The 23,832-nt window shown below is 39.5% G+C and overlaps 1 protein-coding gene across 1 annotated transcript in view; it reads right to left on the bottom strand.

The window, feature by feature from the left end:
- tmem131 (transmembrane protein 131) overlaps positions 1-17,080 on the bottom strand; it is a 37,980-nt gene extending 20,900 nt beyond the window's left edge. The window contains exons 1-11 of the mRNA XM_083888050.1: positions 16,883-17,080; positions 12,150-12,211; positions 11,943-11,983; positions 6,893-6,961; positions 4,919-5,039; positions 1,386-1,502; positions 1,172-1,294; positions 639-719; positions 373-523; positions 232-288; positions 71-132 (exon numbers count right to left, since the gene is read on the bottom strand). Coding sequence (XP_083744176.1) covers positions 71-132; positions 232-288; positions 373-523; positions 639-719; positions 1,172-1,294; positions 1,386-1,502; positions 4,919-5,039; positions 6,893-6,961; positions 11,943-11,983; positions 12,150-12,211; positions 16,883-17,054 — 1,056 coding nt within the window. The 5' untranslated portion in view covers positions 17,055-17,080. The remainder of the gene's footprint in view (positions 1-70; positions 133-231; positions 289-372; positions 524-638; positions 720-1,171; positions 1,295-1,385; positions 1,503-4,918; positions 5,040-6,892; positions 6,962-11,942; positions 11,984-12,149; positions 12,212-16,882) is intronic.
- Between the last annotated feature and the right edge of the window lie 6,752 nt (positions 17,081-23,832).

The raw sequence follows: 23,832 nt of genomic DNA, 5'->3' as shown, positions 1-23,832 counted from the left end.
AATGATAAAAAAGTCAGACAAATGATTTAAGGTAGTGAATTTAAAGAGAGAGTCTGCCAAGGACACCTACTGTTATTGGAACATCTTTTGTCCCTGAATTTAATAAGTGTAGATTCAGCAGCTTTGGGCGATCTGTGTGAAACAAACCAGAACAGAATGATAAGAAAGAAACAAAAGACAGGAAAAACACTGTGTAATTAAAAACTGAAACATCTTTGCTTTAGTTTGTACCTTGAGAACGCAGTGTACCAAAGTCAAGCATCTCTGTGGAGGAGTATATACCAGGGGCTGAAAGTGAAACACCAAGTTAAGAATGGAAAAAAAACACTGTACACTCAGAGTTTCAGACAGTGCCCTGCAGGTTAAACACACCTGATGTGACCTCCACCTCCACAGGCAGAATGATGAACTGGTCTTCATTGGGGGCATTGGTTTTGATCCTGATGAAAGCTGTGTGATTGTCTGCATCTCTGGACGAGAAACTCGCTCTCATCACGCCTTTCGTCTCAAACGGAGGAATCTCCTGGAGAAAGAAGGTCAGTGTTGGTGACAACGTCTCCGCTCGCCGCACTCATCGCTTTCTTCAACTTCAAACCAAGATTCAATACAAATCACAGACACCGTGACATGAAACCAACCCATAATTTTCCCGTGCCTCCCTGTTGTCCTGTGGGAAGCTCCAGATGTAGATCCCCACCGCTTGAGTACATCTCAACAACCTGGGATAACGCAAACCAACATAAACACATTAAATCCATCCACAAGGTTAAAAAACACAAAAAAAATCATAAAAATTGACAATAAACAGCCCGAAATTGAAAATAATTCAGATCAAAGTAATATTTTGAAAGTCACTAGGCCTGCAACTAATGATTGCTTTCATAATTGATTAACTATCAATTATTTTTCTGACTGTTGGTCCACAAATGTCAGAAAATGATGACATTTGATGTGATGGTATCACGTCTTGTTTTGTCCTAAAACCAAAATTATTCAGTTTTAATGATTCTTTTTAATTATATGGAGCAAAAAAACAGAATACATTCACATTTAAGACTTAAACAGACACTTAAAGACATTAAAAATTATAAAACAGTTACTGGTCGCAGCCCATCAACAAGACACTCCGTTTAGACGTGTACCGACTAAAGTGCATTTTTTGGTAAGTTACCTGCAGTGGTTCGCTGTACGGGTTGTGGATGTTGATTAGAGGTGAAAAGCTACTGTTCACTGGGACTCGAGCCCCAATGAAGGGCCTCAGTCTGTAGGGGTTTGGAATGCCCACCCCAAAAACCTTCAAGACACAGGAGGTAATTAAAGACAGTTAGAGATGCTACTAAATAGGTTCTTAAAAAAGAAAGAGTAGTGTTGACTTGAGTCTGTACCTGGTATGTAAACACTCCATGATGTGATGTATTAATAAATAAAGTGTTTTCTACATTCCCAACCACTCGAGCGAGAAATACTACATCAAACGATGTGTTTCCTCCTGGTGGAATTATCTGTTGAGAAAATAAAACACAAAAAGTTATTTTTTCCCCCACTTTTCAAAACAAGGAGCATATTTTGCCCTAACAAATGCATTACATATGAAAGGGTTTGTCTAATAACAACACATATCTTAACACCTGACCTTAAAGGTCAACTGCTACGCAAACATTACAGATACGCTCCAACTTTAGCATTACAGTGATGACTCTTCGCAATCGTTTTTGCTGCAGATTCTCAACAAAGTAACAAAGACAGATGAAGCAGCCTAAGGCATCTCGTCCTGCAACAACACAACACAGAACAGATCATCTTGTGTTCAGGGTGGTACAAATTGTAGATAGGGGAACTGAGAGGAGGCCGGAATTTAGAAAACATTCTCAAACATCCACGTCAGTGTGAGAAAGTCAGCAGATAAAACCTGGTGCTGACATAAAGCAAGATAAAAGAAAAGAAACACACGCTTGAACGTGAACACTGTAAACACATCAGTCAGTGAATCATTCTGTTCTTAAGAAAAAGAGATGTTATTGTTTACCACACTGTAGTAAAGCTAAAAATAAAGAAGTCAAATAGATAGAACATTAATCTCTCTTGTATTAATGCAAGACAATTTATATTAACTATGTACAATTCAAGTCTTAATGTGAGACTGGTTAGGGTACTGGTAGTTGTTTTTCTCTCAATGCCAGCCTGCCTGCTGGTGCTCCCTTCAAGGCTTCACCAGGTGCCAATAACCTGAATCTTCAAAGTAAAACTAGACTACACAATCCAGCCTGGAAGGTGAAAGCAAGGTTTAAAAAAAAAAGCAAAAAAAAGCACTGCTTCATTTGCTTCTGCTTCTCATCATTATTGCTCTGATTGCAGGGTAATAACTGAAGGCAACATCAGATGAGAATCATCTTCATCAACTATGGAAATGAACAAAGCTTTTATACAAACTAATCCCATGACAGAAGATGAACGACTTTGGGCAGTTTGCTTCAAAACCACATTGACTTCTTCCCCACTAAAAGACTTAATGAACTGCACTTCTGCTGCAGTCCTGCTCTATTTTTACAGCGAACACACACACACACATAAACCACAAGAGTTTCTCTTCAGGGCGATTCTTGGCCTCTCTTTGTAAAAGAGTACACCATGTAAAGCTTAATATGGAAGAAACAACACACATCACACATTAATCTTAGCAAGTGCAAGGTTAACTTTAAGGATGTAGTAGTATGCTTTGTCTCATTACCCGGTCATAAAATACTAACATTATGTTATGGAGACGTGCCGTGTGTCGAGCCCTCCCACCAACATTATACATGATATATGAACCGAGGAAACATCATGATCTCTGGAATATTCCACCCATATTGACATACATTTCATTGTGTTAATCGTGGCACACTTTTTTCTCACCTTTTTTAAGGTGACTGTGTAGCAACCTTTCCACTGAAGGGACACGTGCATGCAGCGGTTTAACAAACCAGCCAATGGGAGGTACACGCTCTCATTCTAAAACATCTTTGTGATTGGTCAAAACCTCCTGTCCCAAGCCAGCTCTCTTCAGGGCTGGAAACAGTGGCTCGAGGAGGTGCACAACTCTAGTTCTCTCTCAGATCACTTTACATTTCATTGTTATATATTTTGTATGCCATCTCCTGTACTTAATTTAGGCCGAGTACAGTTTGAAGTATACTGTGCTGCTGTAACTCAAGAATTTCCCCATTCTGGAATCAATAGTCTAAACTAAAAGGTTATTATGGAATTACTGACCAATAAAACAAAGATGGTTTAAAGGTCCAGAGTGTAAGAATAAGTATCTTCTAATGGCCTCATTTGTTCTTGAAGTATCAGTATGCAAAATATTATGTTCATTTCACTTCAGAAATGACCTCTGCAGTTGGACACAGGGGAAAAACATAGATATCGAAATCAGACCAAGCACTCCCGATGCATTGTTGATTACACTATTTATGCCTTTATTGACTAATTTATATATTTTATCTGCCGTCTCGTGTATTTTATGACCTGTTGGACTTGAATTTCCTTACAAGGATTAATAAAGTACGTCTTATCTTATATTGTATATCAGCAATAAAGACCAATATCCCTACAATAAATTATGTGCGTTTTGATTTGCAATATTAGTACTCCTACTCACGCTTTGCATGGTTTGTTTAGACTATGTGTGCCAGATCCTTCACATGACTTGATAATATTGCCGTTTACCTTTCATTATCTTATTTACAACTCATCTCTGACATGGAATAGTTAGACAATCCAGTCCCATCCGAGTACCTTGGTGTGGTCACATGTTTAAGTGGTTCATGTGATTTCCATCAGGACTTGACAACATTATTGTCAGTACCTTAATGCAGTTGGCTACTTGTTTGCTGTCGGGACTTAAAAGGAGAAAGCTCACCACACCAAACCAAACCAAACATTCATGTCTAATGGAGCAAAGAAAAACAACTCCAACTCCACCTATAAGGCGGGAAGATACATTACAAAGCTCTATCGTGCCACCAATTTGATCGCAAAAGAATCTTTTTTTTTTTCCATAGGTGGCACAGGTGCACGCAACATCTCATATGCCTATACCTTGGACTTTCCTGTGTTTCTGTGAACACCGTGTTCTCAATCAGCACTAGAACTCTCACTCAAGGAAGGGTGATGTCGCGGTCAAAGGTCATTTTGAGAACAGCAATGAACGAGGAAAACGAGCCGGGAATTCAGGATGCGGAAAAATAGGCCCACAGGAGCGGTGTGTGTGGTCTACGTGATATGCATGTATGCATCGTATACCTAGTACAAAAAGACCAGGATTTACAAATAACCACTCAAAAATGTGCAATGATATCAACACCAGCAAGAAAAAAAAATTTTTGCAAATAAAAATGTGAGGATGTTGGTCATTTTCATTAGATAATACGTTATCACGGGCAGAAATCCCATGCCGCTTTGAGGTCAACCAAGGTGACATTAAGCAGAAGAGACCAACTCTTTTTGAGCGTTTTCAACGGCCTAGCCCTGGATCTGCAGCCAACACGATACGTCTGTGCAGAAAAAAACGCTGCTGCAACTACAAGGTGTTAGCTTATGCTTGCATTACTTTCAAATACCACTGGTTCAGACAAGTCAGCAGATACTCCGTGTCTGTGAATGCAAAGCAGTACAGTCAATTTGGATGCACCTAAATGAAAAAGTTGGGCACACCAGCAATGCAAACAGTGAGTCTGGAGCCTTGCATTGTGCGTCTTATTCAGTGGATCATTTACAATAATCATGCCACCGACTAATTACTGTCATAGAAATCGTTTACAAAGCCTGATGATCAAATAACTCGCAGCCATCTGCATTTCCAACAATGTTCACAATTCTTGAGAAAGTTCAGCTGCGGACAAATACAATGAGAGTAATAAATACGGGGAGTACTTACCCTATTCTGGAAAAAGGATGCGTGAAAATGTGCTGTTGTTGCTGATATTGATATCAAACTAATTTCCTCTGAGCTTGGATTATGTAAATAAACTTTCTCCATTTTTGGCATCCCAACGGGCCTGTAAAAGATAACAAATAAAGAAATGAAAAGCTCATTATAGAGGAAAATGGATACAACAAATAACAGCCTGGAATTATTTTTTAGATAAAAATGTATACATAAATTGGCATCTTCCCAGCATTGTTAAAAATAACCCTATTTAATTTATAGGGTTAGGGTTAGTACTGGCAAAAAGACAAGACATTCCTTTGGGTTACCACCTTTAAACGTTTGATTTGGTTAAAAAGGACCCTACCAGTGTTTTGCCATCAGCTGCATACACTGCACTGTGCACTCTTGCCAATCATTATCCAAAGTATTGCATACATCTTTGATTTCCTACAGCATGTGGTTTCTTTCAATTTCAATGCGGTATGAAAATCTTTCGCAGAGACTAGTATCTCTGGTTTTTATGAATCCACTCACTGCGTTTAATGCAAGATGACATCATTTCAACAGGGTAAGCCAACTAATATTGTAATACTGTACATTTCTTTGAAATTCAAATGATTAAACCTGAAATATCACTTATGCGGTGACTGAAATGAAGCAGATAAAGAGGCATGTGTTTTTCCCCACAGAACATTATGCACAGTTCACCTGTGGCTGAGCATCTGCAGAAGACATTTTGACATCCTGCCATCATTTCATGCACTTCAGAGACTGGGTAAGAATTTCTCAAGGCTTTGTTTGTCATGACTTCAAAACATTCACAGCTGATAAGTGGATTGTTTTTTGTTGTAGCAAGATGGGGGAGTTGGGTTCGGGAGGGGGAACTGAGGGCTGACACGAAAAACAGAATTTTCCCTATACTGCTTTCCATAAACACGGAATCGTTTCAAGAAATATCACACACAAACCCTCAAAGCAACTCTAAACACTGTATGCCAGGCCTGTACGTGGCACTGTAATGTTACCACAGATGAAGATGTGGAGCATTAATGAGAATATTTTTGAATCCAGATTGAAAACATTTCTTTTCTAATGCGCTAATAAATGAGCACTTATAAAGCACTTTCAATTTTAATGTTTTTCAGCACTGTACGTTTATATTTTGAGTAAATGATTGCTTTATTCTGCACTATCAAATGTTATGCTCCATTTTAGTTTAACGTTTTGTTTTCTTCGTCTCTTTTTAATTATTCTGTACTCTTCTCTTTAATTGGGTTTTGTCCAAATTGTACATTTCAATGTTTCAATTGTTGAGTTGCTGCTGCCTTAGCAGGGTTTGGGCTATGACATCATCATTTTTCCAAAGTTGCAAACTGGTTGCATGAACAAAAAAACAAGGGTGTTTTTAGCTGTTGGATCAAAATAGCATTTTAGGGCGACCAAAACACTGGTTCCATGTGGATTAAAATCTGATATTACACAAAAACTTTGTACATTGTCCTAAACTCATTCATGTGAACGGACCCTGAATCATATGCGCTCTGTCTACACTCAGTTAATGCACTATAAGCCACACTTAAGGTTAGGTCATAACACATGGGTGTGCACCTAGTGTCAGAGTGGAATGTGAGCTCATAAGTAGGACGAAGAGGGAAGGTAAGGGCTGGTGCTGGAGCTAAAATATGTGTTTTAGTGTGCATTCCATAGATAGTTTGAAATGCATATTCTGTCATCCTTATCTATGGACAGGCTATGTTCTGTCACATCCACGTACCTTTAGTTTTTCTTAACATCTATAGTGTTTTGCTGCACGTTTGCACAAGGTGGCTCAGTAGCAGTTTACAATCTGTCCATGTGGCATGGAAAATGTGGCATGAAAACACTTCTTGTGCTTTGCTTTCCCCCCCACTCAATATAAATAGTAATAAAAACACAGATCACATTGCAGCGAAATATGAAAATACATATAAAGACACTCACTGTTCGTGAAAGTCCAACATTGGGGGTTCGAACTGTATAGGTCGGCAATTCCCACGGTGCGGGGACGTGCTGCGGGAGACAAGAAGACGGGATAGTAGCAGCAGAAGACTTGGAAAAATAGTATCCATTTTGTTGTGTGCATTTCAAACAAATGAGGCCCAAAGCACACATGCACAGTCCCCACACTCAACGTCCTGGCCTTTTTTCAAAATGCATTACGATGGATATTGGACCACTCCCATTTGCAGTGTGCTATATTTCCATATGCAAAATCCATCGACTGAACAAAAAACGAAAAATCAAAAGAGGACGGAAACAAATGAGCCCTTCTCGTCACCTTCTCTCACACAGAGGAAACAACTTCTGAGCATCTGTTTCATCAAACTAGTCGTAGAAAACAGTCACTCACCAAACCTGTTCAACAACAGGTGTCTCTTAACAATAAACAAGGCTGGCCCTACAAAGAGTTAACTCTTATTTGGTGGAACAGAACAATGTAATGAGAACCTCCATAAACATCGCATGAAAACAGTTAATCGGGAAATGCAGGTGTGGTGCATAACTGGGCTTTGAGTCACATAAAAGTCCCGAAAACATAGACATGACATGTTCTTTTTAACCTGGGACTACTCTTTACAATTGGTGTCTATAACAAAAGATTAGAAGCCGAACAATATGGGTTCTATAGCCAATGCCAATCTTCAGGAATTAGGGCAGCCAATAGTGATATCTGATGCCGATTTCTTTTTTTTTTTTTCATGTTTGACTGGTTTCCTTTTTTTACCTGAGAAAAAAGTTTCATCATAAATGATGTCACAAAACTGCTTAACATTTATTGAAAAACATGGTCTGTCTCACAATCTGCATTTCATCTCTACGCTGCAGTACACTTCTGTACTATATATTCATTCAAGCGATTTTCAAGCACTTGTTACGAATACATATAGTATATACACTCAAAATTATTATTACACTTTTTAAAATCACATTAAAAGAAATTGTGTTATGCTACAAGCTACAAAAATCATAGTTTTGTAATAGTACGGGGATAAAACAAATTACAGGAAGTGGCCTTACAGAGCGAGTGAGAACCAGACAGAGCTGTTATGCTCATTCTACAAATATTTTAATTTCTCAAATATACAAACTACTCAGTCAGGTGGCTGTGGAATAAATATAGTTACAATGTGAAGTATTTTCAATTTGTTTTTTCCAAATATTTTTCAGACCTTGAAAACACAACATTCAGGGACTTCGAGCACCCTTACAAAGTCTGATTAAAAGATATATTTTTTTCCCATTCACTGGTGCCTTAAACTATTTTAACAATTAAATGTAATGACTCTTAACAATACCGCGCAGTCTGACAATTGACCAGAGACCAGAGATCAGTTTCACCCATTTACTACTATGCCTACGTGTACAGGAACTGACAATGGTGGAGCTTCGCTATAGACGGGATGGATTTCCATCCCCTGAGGCGCACAGCAATCCACACCGAATCCTCCACCATGCACCATGTTCCTCTGGGATAATCTGTCATCTGTGGAGCCAGTTGTCCCACCTCTGATTAATATAACAACTACTGACAAAATTCTTACGGGATTAAGGATTGAGATGGATCCTGGCTGTGAATTCGGAGTGGCCTTTTCGCTTGCCACTTCAGAGCTAATGTGTTGAATGTCAGAAAGTAACTGGAGAAGCAAGGGAGATTGTGGCCTCTTGGCATCAAAATCTGCATATGCCCAGTGTCAGAGCAACATTAAGATGACAAGCACATGAGAAAAATGGCTGTGAAAAGGCTTCTAATTCATTTGGAGGTGACAAGGAAGCGCACACACAAGGAAAAATTAGAAATTCACCATTCATAAAGCCTGAAACAACAGAGTCGAACCTTCCTCCCTCACTGAAGGGAGTGTTCAAGCTATGCCAAAGCAAGATAACCCTTTTATGGATTAGAAAACCCTGTGTCAATAGTGAAGGGCTCACTGTATGTTGCATCCGGACAAAGTACTCGTAGATAATTAAAAACGAGGGAACAACCTAACCACGGGCAATTGTCTGTACTAGTAGTAAACAAAAAAAAAAACATCTGTCTGTCTGCTACACCCTTGCCTTGTCAGAGTGATTACATACTCAAGTTAGCCTGCATTAGCCTGCCCTTCTCAACACAACTCCGTGTAGATGTGGCAGGAAAGAGGCTGGTAAGTCAAAACCACGGGTAACAGACACTAAACTTAGTAAGGGAGGATGACCTCAGGGAGAAAAAAAAACCTCTTTCACTACTACTTCATGCTTTTGATCATAGGACATTGCGCCTGATTCACATGCACACGGTGGAGGCATCACATGAAACGCTTCAAGTCACTTTGAATGGATCAGTATCAGGTGTTAACGAGCTGCGTTGCAGAGCCATTGCTCCGTTTTTCACCCATTCCGTGTGTCAAAAGCTGAGAAATTCAAAGCAGCAAGCAACACAAGCATTGGCTTAACCAATGGGGCAACTCCGCTAGCTGCAAAAAGAACTTACATTGAATGGAAGTCTATGAGCAAATTAGTTTCCAACATCAGTAAACTTTTTCTTGCGGAGTTAATGATCTCAAACACTAGTTGTACCTCTTCTTCAACAGCACATGATATAATTCCCTGAAGGCTTGGAGCCCCCCCTTGCTGCAGCAGTGAGCAGTATTCAATGTCACATGACCACGAATGGGCCTACATGATCACATGGCCTCTTGCTAGCATCCTCCAAACCACACCTCCCGGCTTATTTGCACCACTGTATTTTAACATTGCCAATAAAATTGTTACTTTGAGAGCTCAATATTTTCTCAGAGCATCTGAATGTTGTTATGGGTACCACTTGCCACATGGTATGTGCTCACTGGTGTAGACATGGCCAGATAGCGACATTTAGGTCAAACAGACCAGAGCGGAAACTCTGAATAAGCGCTGACATGGAGAGTATGGCCCAGGCCTAAGTTAGTATGGCTTCATTCACAGTGCACCATGGCCTTGTACTGTGGCTGCTATGGCAACTCAAGATTATAGAGCACAAGCTTTTCTTATACTTGTTGCCAACGAGATGTGATAAAATTCCTGCCCGGGTGCGTTAGGCTCAACAAAAAACACTTTTTTGTATTTGTTCACATGACCTTGGCTGATAAGGCATTTTACCAATTTGTTACAGTGTATTTTCAAGAACATGTTTGCGCCCTAAAATAATTTAAAAAAAAATACAAAAAATTGGTCAGCTCAGATCAGGAACACCTCAAGATATAGTAACACATTATTATCATTATATATTTACATTTATCCCTCATTTAGGCTCTGATTTTGTGTTGCACTGCCTTGCATGAGCAATTTAAGAAGTTTGAGTTAAATATTGCCGTGTTATAAATGCAAAATAGATGACCGTGACCACATGAGGCAACATCAAAATACATACATCTGGACTATAATAGAGGATGAGAAATTAAACTGAATAGTAGCCCTTGCAAAGTGCAAATTAGGTAGTTTCAGCTAGACTCAACCTCGATGACTTGGACTGAGAACACTGGGATTTGACTAATTTTTTTTCATGAAAGTCTTAGGATTCAAATCTGACTCAAACAGAGAGGACTCAACTGCAACATTGCTCCGAATTTCGTGAGGAATAAATTGCCAAATCTAATGATGCACAAATATTGAATGAACAGATCAGCATTTAAAAGCACAGAACAAAGGAAGACAACAGCAACAAAACACAGCAAAAATTCAGCTTAAAAAATTGATGGAGCTAAGAAGACTGAATGGCGCTTGACGGGCTAAGAACTAGCCACGTGCTAAACCAAAACAAACAAGCTGAAAGAGGGCGCTTTGCCCCCTATCAGAGCGGATAGGTATGTAACTACGATGTAGCTTCAGTCAATATGTCAATGATGCGCAGCTGAATGGTTTAGTCAAACTTGACTTGCCTGTGTGCATGGAAACGTAATGAGTGTAACATAAGCTGTCTTTGTGTTAAATTGTTGAAAGACACGTGAAATATGACACCTTTAACAAAGCAAACACCATTTTGGAAAGCGAGTGAAAGACCCCCCGCCCAATCCTACACTTCTATAGCAGACATAAGGAAGCACTGCGTTTGCACCATGTTTAGAACACGTTGACTCAGTCCATTGGCCCATCAAAATGTCCATCATCTGACACCAAATCTTCCGCTTCATCAGGCGACTCGCCTTTCGTCATGTGACCAGACTTCACTTCTCTGTGAAGTGACTCAGCTGCTGCTCCGAGCGGACACTTTCAGTTTATAACTGGTCAGACCACTCACTAAGTAAGTCTCTGGTATGTTCAAAGGTTTTGGATAAAACGGGTGCGACAGGTGATACTTGAAAATTAACCAATGGGTTTGATGCACGTCTGACCAAGAGCTTACCCAACACGGACTAAAGCATAACTTGGCATAGGAATTCAGTTCAGACACAGTACAGGTTTTCTGCTCAGACTTTAAAATATGACTTGAATTTGTATGAGTTTCAGAAAGTGAAACATGCATTTTCATATGATCATGCGTCTCTGTATCTGTAACAGTCCCTGTAGCCTTCAGCTGGCATCAAAACAAAAAGCTGTTTAGTTTGTCCATTATGGCTATTGTAAATCACTGTGGTCCAAAATGGCAGCCTCAGCAGAGGTGACCCCGCTTCCGACATAAATATAAAAGGCTAATTCTAGGGTAACAATGAGGTGTACACATCATAAAAATGAAGTAGGTGACCTGAATTTTACACACTGGACCTTAAAGTGTACACAATCGAATGGATAATGTGAAATGAGCACATTTGTATTATTCTCGAATACATCAACATGGCAGCCCTTCATATTATCGTCCACCCTTCAGATAGCTCTCAGCCTCAAAAAGGTCATGACCCCTGGTGTGAAATTATGCACAAAAGCACCGGCCTGCTCAACTACAGCCTCACTATGATGACCAGGACATTATTCAAATACATAAACATCAGCAGATAAAAAGGGGAGGATATTTCTAAGGTGATAAATTCAAACTTACCTTTGTTGATGATATAAACTAAAATCAATGTCAGATTCTGCCTGCAAAAAAAAAAAAAATAAAATAGACAAGGTGAGTGATTACTTAAGCGCGACTGAGCAGGCTGTCAAATTGTAAATTACATTTTAACACTTCTACACAATGCTCCAAAAGTGTCTGTCAACAAGGCGACAAGTGAAAAGTGAGCACTGTTAAGTGACAACTTACCTGTAAAAGGCTTCCCTCGCCAAAATGTAGAACTTCTAGAATTGTGTCTGACTGAATGAATGCTGAAAAAAAAAAATAAGGAGGAAAAGCCGTCAGTAATAATCTCAACCACTGTCATCATCATGAAATAAAAAGTCAATCTGTCAAATCAATTTGTCGTTTTTAGTTTACAGAACAATCTGGTGAAAGCCTGGCAGGTGACCAAACACATAAAATGATGCTATCATATTTTAAGCTGTACATAGAGTACTATACTGTAGCTGTACATAGAGAATTCATGCATTGTTAGAAGTAATGAAACTAGAGAGAAAACAAAACATATGGCCATAAATTGATAAATAAATGCAAATGGAACTCTGCTGCCAACTTCTCCTCCCAAATCTTGAAAAGCAAAAGTCACATGTCAGCAGTTTTATCTTCCTACACCACAGAGTAATAGTTAAGATAACCTCTCTTGTTTGAACTTCAATCTCTGTACTTTCTAAGCAGACTACAGTGAAAAGCCACTCCCACTTGATCTGCATGTTAAGAATTAAACATTACATCTTTCACGTTAACATTATCTATTTGTGGACATCACAAAGTCTCCGCCCATCACGTCTTCAACTGTCTAACCTAGCGCGGATTATTGATTAGAAAGAAGTCAACCTTGAATTCTTGAGCTGTATTAAAGCTCCAGTGCATCACTCTTATTATTATTATTAGTTCTTTATTTGTTCTTCACGAACAAAGAAGAAATGATGCAACAATACTTGCATGCTGCGTCCTTCATCTGAAATCAGGCGATATTATCAGACCTGACTGAGGGAGCGTGTGTGTGTGGATCATGTACCACCAGTGCAGGGGTGGGTGGGGAATAGAGGCATTTATCCCATCAAACAGCTGAACAACCGGGTTTTTGAGCACCAGTATTAACTTATCAGTCATGCTCCCAACCTGTTTACAGTTGCCTCACTTTATTTGCACGTGTCTTGATATAAAATAAATTACTTCCTGTGTACTGCTATAGCAAGAAAAACAGAGGAAGTCACATGGAGCTGATATAGAACCAGCGTTGTGTGAACTAATTCAACAACTGCAGCTTTTGTTTTGTTTGGACCAATGTCATATTTTTGCTTCCAACATGTAGGTACACATCTAAACATTCAGATCGTGTGTAACTAATGACAGCAAATATAAAACATTGAAATCAGCCAACGCACACAGCTTAGCACTGTCGCAAACAAACAACATCTTTCTCAAATCTTCTGTCAAACTCGCCTCCTTTTGGGCCATTACAATGATCGAGTTTGAAACATCATAAACACAACTCATTCCTGATCCATAAACTCCAAACACTACCTCATCCAGATGAAATTGTACACGGGACTTTCTGATCCAGGGTGAAATGTTTTCCTTGATTATGATTCAACTTCTCCTCCATTGTAAATCAAAAACATCCTTCAGCGTCCCACTCTGACTCTTTTCACTCAAGTTCTGATAATTTTATAGGACAAATTTTCAAATGCTTTTCAAACATAATTAATCCTTGTGTTCATTCCAATCCACTGACAGCTTTATTTGGTGTAATCGAAGTGCTCTACAAAGCCTGATTGTTGAACTGGAATTTTGTCTCTCTGCCATTTTATCATCATTGGGTGTGGGATGCTTTTGATCATCTTAAATAAAAAAAATTCTAAAGCTTGCCCCAAGACATATGCATGTATTCCTTAATGAAGCATGCGTCTCTTTTCAATTACTATTATGCAACTGTGTTACATCTTGAGCACTTCAATCTGTTTTTTCCTTTTATTTCTTTAAGTCATGGAGTTTGTGCAGCAACACGTATATGAAAAATGATTTCAGTTACATTAACAGATGTACACTCAAACGTACAAATAACATTATGCTCATACCACCCAGCACTATGCTGGCTGTACCCAGGTAGTGCTTTTATTTTCATGAAGTAAAATTACCAGGTGCTGACTCTTTCCTGGTCCATAATGTACACATTTAATGTGAAGAGTGGGTGGCGCATGGAAAATTACCCTCGAGTTACTCATAATTTTGTGCCATTTACTCATGTTACAGGCTTTTAAAATGGCAGTAAAGCATTAGTTATTACATGGACATTAACAGGATTTCAACCATTGACTCTCATATGACCCATGCAAAGTTTGGAGAACCTGAAACTACACTCTCTACTCTGCGTTTATTCCGCTGATACTCTATAGTGGATCTTTTCATCTGACACTACTAGTGTTTGTGTTGCAAGATCAAACTTTCCAGGTCATGTGCAATGAACACATTCTCTTTCAGTGTTCGAGCAGATGCAGGTGATCTAATCATTTGCGGAAACAAGCCACAGCTGTAGTTCCTTATTAAGTTTCACTTCTACAATAAGTAATTTTAAACTTATCCTGCCATGTTTCAGCATTAATGCAGGTCAATGGGACCAAAACTTAATATCACTGTGTTTTTCAAAATATCAATGGTTTCACAGTATACAACAGAACCATTTAAGCATGAGCATGAATGAGTGCTCCAGTGAGAGAGAGGTGCAGTTCAGTGTGGGTGTGGGTGTGGGTGTGTGTGTGTGTGTGTGTGTGTGTGTTCATATTGAGCAAGTGTTGACAAGACAGGGAGTGGAGTAGTAACATTAGTAGTAAAGTAAATTTGCAATATTGGAACATTTTCTTAAGTCAAGTCAGTTTCCATGTGGAAAAGAAGTTGCAGAGGTCATCAAAAAAAAAAGACAAAAAACCCTGACAAACCATTGAGCCACAGTGTTACCAAAGACCGTGAAGAAGATGCCTGAAGAATCGCTATCCTCCACAGAACACGCAATGCAAGACATTACAGTATGCAAGTACATGCCGGTGGCTGTCCCTTTAAAAGCTAACACGGTGCCTGCACCACAACAGCAGACCACAGTGTCTTCTCTGTCGCAACAAAAACACTGATCTCAAAAATTGCTGATTTTATTGACAAAGACATGGTGCAGTTAAAGGGACAATTCACCCAAAATTCTAATTTCCAGAGATAAATGTGTTATTTGATCATCATGTCTCATTCCCACAACAGCAACAACAACAGAGGAACTTGGGGTTGACAAAAATCAATACAATTGACAAAAAGTTGACATTTAAGTCACTTCTTCAAAGAAAATAAAAACCCTACTCCGCTCTTCAGTGTTTCTGTCAAGTTTTATGAGTAAAAGATCTGAAAAAAATCAAATTAAAAAAAACATGGGTGAAACAGCCCTTTTTGGAAATTTCCCCACTGCGGGACGAATAAAGGACTTCTTATCTTATTCTTATCTTAAGCAGGGTCGAAAGAAATAACAGATTCATGCAGCTGTTAAAAGTCATTAACCCTCGTTACCAAGTCACTGCAGTAAATAATTCTTTCGGACAGTTTTTGCTCAACCCTAAAATTACCCTAAAAGCCCCTAAAATTGCAGAGAGAGAATTGAACATGAGCTGCAAAGTGTGCCATACCTTGCAGCTGTGTTTGTTTGTTTTTTTGCTGGGTTTGCTTGCCGACAAGTTAACTTATTTTTAGCTTGACAAAGAAAAAGACAGCATGATGGTAGTTCCTGAAATTTCAATTTAGAGTAAAGTGGAACCTTTAAGCTTGACAGAAACATTGATGCAGTATATTTTGTGATATATATATGTATCTATATCGAATGATATAAAAAATATTGATAAGACTTGTTTTCCATATGACCCAGCCCTAATAAATGTATATGACAACAAAAAGAATTATTAATTAAAAATAACATTGTTAAAGGGGTTATTTAAGTTGCATAGTGTTGCTTTAACTCTAACACCAAGTCTCGCAGGATCAGACGCATCACACCAATTTCCTTTTAGAGACTTCACCAGACTCCAATTGCAATGCCATCAATGTCAATGTTCCCTCTATCAGAATGACTGTGGACTGTGTGGCACGTTTCAAGAAACCGGTGATTTCTAAAGGAGCTGGCACGTTTTCGGAGTTGACTCAGCTTATCTCGGGAACATGGGCTGCAGCTGCAGTGGACTTATCTTTGGAGACCGATATGATTGGGAGATCTGACAACAAGAAACGTTAGTCCCCTGGATAAACAACGTGCCCGATTAGCGCCAAGCTGAAGCCTTAGCCAAGTAACCAAGGTTCAATTCAAAACGCGCAGCCACGTTGACAATAAAACTGTCATCTGACACAACCAAACACCAAGGTCAGTATCGGGGACCTGTCTGTGACAATGCTGACAATAACGCTGTCAAGCTGACATCACTTCATTGCAGTGCATTAACATCACACAGTAGCGAGTGTGCGCTAACATTAGCGCTAGCCATCATACTAAAACTACTCTAACCGTTACCTCCTTGTGTCGTTTTCTGTGTTTGCTAGGCGGAGTGTTAGCTCAACTTAGCCATAAAAGGAAGCGATGAAATGACATGACAACAAGCTACAAACTAAGCTAGCACACACTCTAACGTTTAAAGGCCCACACACAGCAGCTCACTCACGACTGCACTTCTATTCTGAAATGTTTACACTTAAACTGTCAACCGCCCCAGGCTTTAATAACAGCAAATACAGATAAGTACATTAGAGTAGCGCTAGAGGGAGCGGCGCTAATGTTAGCCAGGTTAGCTGTGACAAAGTTGGCCCTCAGAGGTAACCTCCACCGACTCTTGGTGGAAATGTCTGCGGAAGTTAGCGCGAGCTAACGCGGACGTCGCCAGCAGCAAGTTACAAACCTTGTTTATTTGCCCGCGTCGTGTGGATAAAAGCAATAAATAACATCCTCAGTAATCCAACACATGGCGCTCTGGTTCTTGAGTGTGCGTGGCGACAGCTCTGTGCTCTTTCTTGGCTCGCCATGCCGCAAATCTTTCTGTTACGATAACAACCGAGCGATTGAGCGGACATGCCCGTGTAAACCTCTGCTGACTCTGTCAATCATAGCCGAGAGAGCAAGAACTCAACTCCGGTCTGAGCAGCGGCTGCAGCGAACTGATGCCTCTTCCTCTTCTTCTGCTCCTTTTCTTCCGCTGCGCGCACCGCGGCGTGTGCTGCCGCCAAGCGACGTAGAGAACGCACTGGCGTGAAAGACAAAACCAAAGCGTCCCAAAAGTCCTTTCATGTATCAAAGGTCACGAGATATTACCAGAATAACCTCTGAGTAATCATCACAAAAGGATAATAAAGTATTAATCCCCAGGCTTTGTTCAAATCAGTCACTTGGAATATGTCAAAGGTAAGCCAAAACATTGGCTGTGATGAGGTTGCATCAGTTTAAAATTTCAAAGTCATAAAAAGACTAAAAACACTTACTAAAAACTGTTCTAAAAATAGTACAGATTAATATTATGTCTGCTTTGGTGGTTTAAAGTCTTTGAAACCTTTAAAATAGTGACTTATTTGGTGAGGTTCTTGATGAGCCCTTCCAGGGTTTCTATACTCTCCAGCACTGACTCATAGTACTTTATCATATATTATCTATTGTTATGTATATTTTTGTTTCATTTATGTGATATGCTCCTTGTTGTAATGTTCTATTAAAGTGCAAATAATAAACAAACAAAATAAACCATCTAATGACATTATTCTGTTGATCTATTAGAAAATATTTAATTTGAATTGCAAAATTTGAGCTTTTGTAAAAAAAAAATAATGTGCCATAGAGATTTGCCCAAATGGTGTCCAAAGATGTCCATAATGACGCCTGAGAGTTATTACAAATAATCGAAATGACCATTTTGGCCATAACTGAAAAGCCATGTGAATAAGTTTCCATTTTCTGAAAAACCATGTGAATAATTTTCCATTTTCTGAAAGTTCAAAAGTTGAAGAGTTTGTTAACATTCCCAGAAATAGTGGCAGTAAAAAAGCGGCAGTTCATGGTGGTTTCAGTTCATGTGTGAGTAATAAGTAAGAGGATAAATGTCAATCATACCAACATTTCCCCATGTGTTACTGAAAATTCACACTAAACAGCAGTGAGTGAAATACTGCTTCAGAGCACATAATGAAACGTTACCTTATTTGGGCATACTGCCTGAGCATGTCATCTTCATCATCATTATACTAGATTATATTATTTGTAATAAAGCGACCAAGCTATTTTGTTTTATTACAAGCGAATAGTGCAGATAACACCCAGTAAAATAACAAGTAGAGTTTTTGTCTATAGAATTGTATTGCATTTTATTTAACCCTTGGTAGCTCTGCATTATGGTTGACCAGTGGATCCTTTCATTTCTGAGAAAGGAAGTGGCCTCAAAACTTTTGGGTACTCGGCAATAAATAAATAACATTTTATATTGTGATACAATTTCTTCATTAGCAATGTATCACATGTGCAATGTATATTATCTATGTAATGTGTTTTTTCCAGGCCTGACACTTAATTGTTTGAGTGTTTTACCCTTAAATGCGAGATCCAGTTGTTATTTGTAGTGCTGGCCCAAGCCTTTATGGGGCCCTAAGCAGAATTTGATTGATATTGAGATTATCTTTCATATGTTAAAATGTGTTCGTTTTTTTCTCCCCCCATACCCCAAGCGGCTGTTTAGTTTGCATATGCCTTGGAGCGGCTGTGGCTTTTTGCCACTCCTGGAGTGCAGGGAGCAGGCATCAGCTATCTTTTTTGGAGTGGTATCTCAACGCTCACTTGACCCAGTGGAGGTGGGTCACCATCACAGCTCTGGGCAGCAGCCGATAAAGGAGCTGCTGCTGCTGCTATTAATGCAGTAGGCCGTGGCGTTGGAGCAACAGTGGCTCAGTGGTAGCGCGAGTCAACTGGAAGGTTGAGGATTCGATTCTTTCCTCTGCTATAGTCTACATGCCAATGTGTGATCGAAAATGCTCTGTACATACAGTAGCTGTGCTGTATACAATTGTGATTGAATGGATGAATAGCAAAACTGTAGTGTAAAGCAGCCTCAGCCACTGGAAAAGCGCTATATAGATGCAGACCACTTACCACATGCAGTCCCATAACATGCCTCATGTACAAAGTGCATTATTTACACTGTAAATATCAAACCCATGCCGTACACTCTTAGAAATAAAAGAGCTAAGTAGAACCATATAAGGTTCTTCGGCTTGTCCTCATAGGAGAACCCTTTTTGGCTCCACCTGGAACCCTTTTGGAGGGTTCCACCAAGAACCCTTTTAAAACCCTTTATTCAGTAAAGGGGTTTTAAAGGGTTCTCTGAATCGAAATGGTTCTTACTGGAACCATTAGTGTTACCAAGAACCCTTGAAAAACCCTTTCTTCAGGAAAGGGTTTTTCAGAAGCAAATGGTTCCAGGTAGAACCTCAGCCCTTGTAGAAGAACCCTTTTAGAACCCTTATTTCTAAGAGTGTACCTTCTGTCTTCATGTCCTCCTTCACACCTTCACAGCATCCATGAATCTTCTCCGTGTCTTTGTTTCTTTAACAATGTAGATTTACCCCATGGCAGAACTCTAAATAAAGTATTGCCTTTGCCTAGTGACTCTGGTTTGGTGTAAATAACAACTATAATGAATGAAATGTATCCCGTTATATCTGTATCAATAATAGTCGGCGATTCTCTGAGGTTGTGGGAGGAAGGCCCCCAAGTCAAACTTCTTAAAATGGATGCTACTAAATATTTACTTGCAACAGATGATGCCAATGGATGTGCAACCAGCACAAAAGCTGATGTAATGTACCACTATCATCTGCCGAGTAATTGTAACATTCATTCATTTATTTTAATGTGTTTAACAACAGCCAGTGAGACCTGATGGGTAAATGCTCTGGAATTCTTTCACAGAGATTTGTAACCCAGGAAGAAAAAACCCACCACAGTTTAGTTTGAGTCAAATTTCAAAGCAGCTTATTTGATTTAGCAGCCAACAGTGTTCGTAAGCCGGAATGTTCACTGTGAAGTTAAAGAAACATCTGCCGAGCAGAATACCCCGAGGCAAGACACGTTGAACGCACTTGACGCATCTGAGATGGGGCTTTGTCTCACAATGATGAGCAGTGAGAGTGGTTTGCACATTTGAACTCAGTCAGTACGAGAAACAGTTTTTGGAGAGGATCCACCGTCGCATGTCAGATGTCTCAGCGAGAGACAAACTCACAAAACCGGCTCTGGCTCCTTTTCTACTTTCTCCACCCTGAGCTCTGCTGTTTAGACAGTATCAGAAAAGAAAAACCCGCCCAAAGGACACTGTCATTATCTCGTAAAAAACAGGTTGCATGCACTCCGTTGCGCAAGTATTTTTCTGTTTTATTTATTCAAGTGTTTAATATGAACTCAATTTGAGCAAACAGTGCAGGAGCGTTTGTACCGCTAATTAAATAGTACTGTACAAATATAAACAACCAAGCCCTTTATACAGTAGGTAAATATACACTCAGTGTATTAGGAACGCCTACAGACATGGTCGACACGGCCTGCTAGAAGTCAAATGTCAGGATGAGGAAAAAAAGTGATGTAAGTGACTTTGAAGGTTGCATGGTGGTTGGTACCAGAGAGTATGTTAGAAACTGCTGACACAGGACCGGCCCAAACCTTTATGGGGCCCAAAGCAGAATTTGATTCTGGGGCCCCTCCCACCACCTCAGAGATGTGTACACAAAGTGACTTATCTTCAACTGTTTATTTCTCTTCACACATTACTGCCCCCTAATAATAATAATAATAATAATAATAATAATAATAATAATAATAATAATAATTAACAATTACCAATCAATGCCAAAATTCAAATCACCACTGTACATTCAGATTACCAGCTCCACTGTTCAAGCAGATGAGCGATACAGCAGCTGCAGAAGGCACCACACCAGGTGCCACTCCTGCCACTGAGCTAGGTGTAATATTCCACACAGAGGCATTTCAAGAGCATCTGTGGGCCCCAGGCAAAAAGGGACCCTGGGGGCCCTTTACAGCAAACCAAACCAAAGCAAGTGACATTGGGTCTAGTTAGCAAGTTTCCAACAATGCAGAATCGTACGTACAGCTAGAGTACAATTGTCAAACAGAAAAAAGTTTTTAAAAATTTACAAGTAGTGTAAAACATATGTACACATCAAAGATATCAACATCAACAAAAGATGATCATAAAACTAAAGGGAGTTCTCTTTTTGTTATGCCCCGTAACGCCCTGCTCTGATGCCATACATGATGCAAATCCTCTCACAAATAATTAACAATAACCTCAAGGAAACACAAATACCATAATGGTACGTTTGAGTGAAGTGGTTTCCTGACGACAGACGTGTTGATTTGTGACCCATGGTGTCATCATCGCTAATAACCAGCACTTAGTCACATAGTTGTCCCAGTTTCAGGATTATCATTATGTTTTACGGTGAAACGCTGTGTCAACAGTGAACACGCCATGAATGCCACTGATCCTGTTGTGTTAAGTCCAAGTGTCAGCTGTGAACACGGTGTGTTAACAATCATCCAGCTGACCTCAGGGGACACAGCTGCAACACTGGGTGTAATGTGTGGAAGTGTCCTGCAGAGGGCAGATATGTAGGAGTAATGTCAGTGTTCAAGTAGACAGTAGTTGGGACAGAATCACTTAGTTTATGTGGAGAATGTACCTATAAAACCCTTTAAACCTATAAAACCTAACAAAGTCAAACACACACACGCACACATCAGCCACAATATTTTAAAAAGTGACCTGTTTTAATGATGTGCTTGATTGGTGTGTACCGTATATGGTACAAACCACTTTTTTTTCACAGTCTACATCAATCAGCTTAAGTAATTTTTGCTTTTACAGATTATATTCAACACTGTCTCTCACCAAAAGTCATGGGATTGGCTCCAGCTCCCCACAGCGACCCTCAAAAATGAGTGTTAGATCTGTTTATCCTGTGCTTTTGATGTCATAATGACATTGTTATAAACAGACTCATTCCTATTTACAGGAAAACTCTGCACATTTACTAAAGCATCTGGGAAACCAATTTATTAATTGACACAGTCAAACTTTGCACGTTACATTATTTGCACTTGAGCTATTTACACTTTCAGTAAATACTAGACTCTATTTCACATAATTTATAGTGCAAGACATGCCTCGTATAACCTACTTGCATTTGCATTTCCTTTGTTGTTCGTAACTGTGTACTACGACATTATAATGAATTAAAGGTCAGGCACACTGATTGCCGTGTTTCTAAGTCACTGGTGTCTGGTTAAACCGGCTCAGGTTGGCCCTTGCAAAACAAAGGTACTAATCAGAGTGAAAGTGAGGTAACACCCCCCCGTTAATAAATCATTAATTTAACAGGAAGAGATGTCAAGCAAATGAAGTCGTGGAATAAAATAAAATCTTTTTGTGTGACTGTCACTTGTCAAAACATAATTAAATGTTGTTTTCAGTCCTGGTCCTGGAAACCAACCGCAGTATGTTTTAGATGTTTCCCTGTTCCAACGCACCTTGTTAAAATCAGGTATTTCACATCTGATTGGGAATTGAGAAATTTAGAATTTAGCAACAGACCACACACACACACACACACACACACACACACACACACACACACACACACACACACACACACACACACACACACACACACACACACACACACACACACACACACACACACACACACAACCCTTTAAAAGCCATTTTAAATGGCTTATGTCCTCACTCCCTATGATTTTTAAGTTTTTTGGTCCTCACAAACAACACACACACAAACACAATTGTACTCTCAAGTGATTACAAGTGGAAACAGTGCGGCCAAAAAGACCTCGACCGCCGAAGGATTACAGACAAAAACAGTCATTTTACAGCCTCACACACACTGACCACAGACTTCCATTTTCCCCATGTCGTACTTAATTGTGAGTCTTTTTCTCGTCTAAGCCCTTTAAAAAAATGCCCTTGAGGTTGTCATAGTAACCACCGTGTAAGTGTTTGGCTGAGGATAAATCAGCCTCTCTGTGTGGGCTAAAATTATGACAAGGTACAGCTAATCATCTCCAGCGTCTGATGAACGGGACGCAACTCATCAACACAAGAGGACTCGCAAGCACGGACATGAACACTTATGCTGTTCACGCTGGCTGCCAGGACACACCTGAGGGCCTGCTTATGATGCAGCTCTGTTTGACTGGTATGTGCAGCACGTTTTCTGACTTTATTTGATGAAAAACATATTGTAGATTATAGATTTTACCCCTTATTTGACAAATGTCTTTTTTAAACAGATGGGAATGAACAGGAATGCAGATACTGGAATTTTTCTAAGTTGCTTTCTGATGCATCTTATAGTTTACTTTTTTTTTCTTGTGTCAAGAATAAGTATGTATAATTAGTATAATGTACATAAAAAATGGTTTGTTCCAAAATTTCCAAACATTGTTTTGTTCCAAACATTTTGGTTTCTCCGATCGGGAGAACATAGGACCCGGAGAATATAAGTACAACCCCTCCCACTTCACGCCACAAAAACGTCTTGTGTTTGCTCATCACATTACTGGACAAATATTAGGTCATGAACACTGATGATATTTGCACCTGAGAGTCACCTGAGTAAGTGAGGACAGACACATAAAGACACAAATATTATGTTCAGTCAGTGTGCTCATGTTATATATAATTGAATTGAAAACAGGGGACAGGGCCAGTGACAGCAAAAAAAAAACGTGAGGACATTACACATACGATGCATAAATTCCCAAAACAATACAAAA

Source organism: Microchirus variegatus (genome assembly GCF_963457635.1).
Source record: "Microchirus variegatus genome assembly, chromosome: 4".
NCBI classification, from domain to species: Eukaryota; Metazoa; Chordata; class Actinopteri; order Pleuronectiformes; family Soleidae; genus Microchirus; species Microchirus variegatus.
Note: the sequence above shows the minus strand (reverse complement) of the source record. Positions and strands in the feature narration are given on the sequence as shown.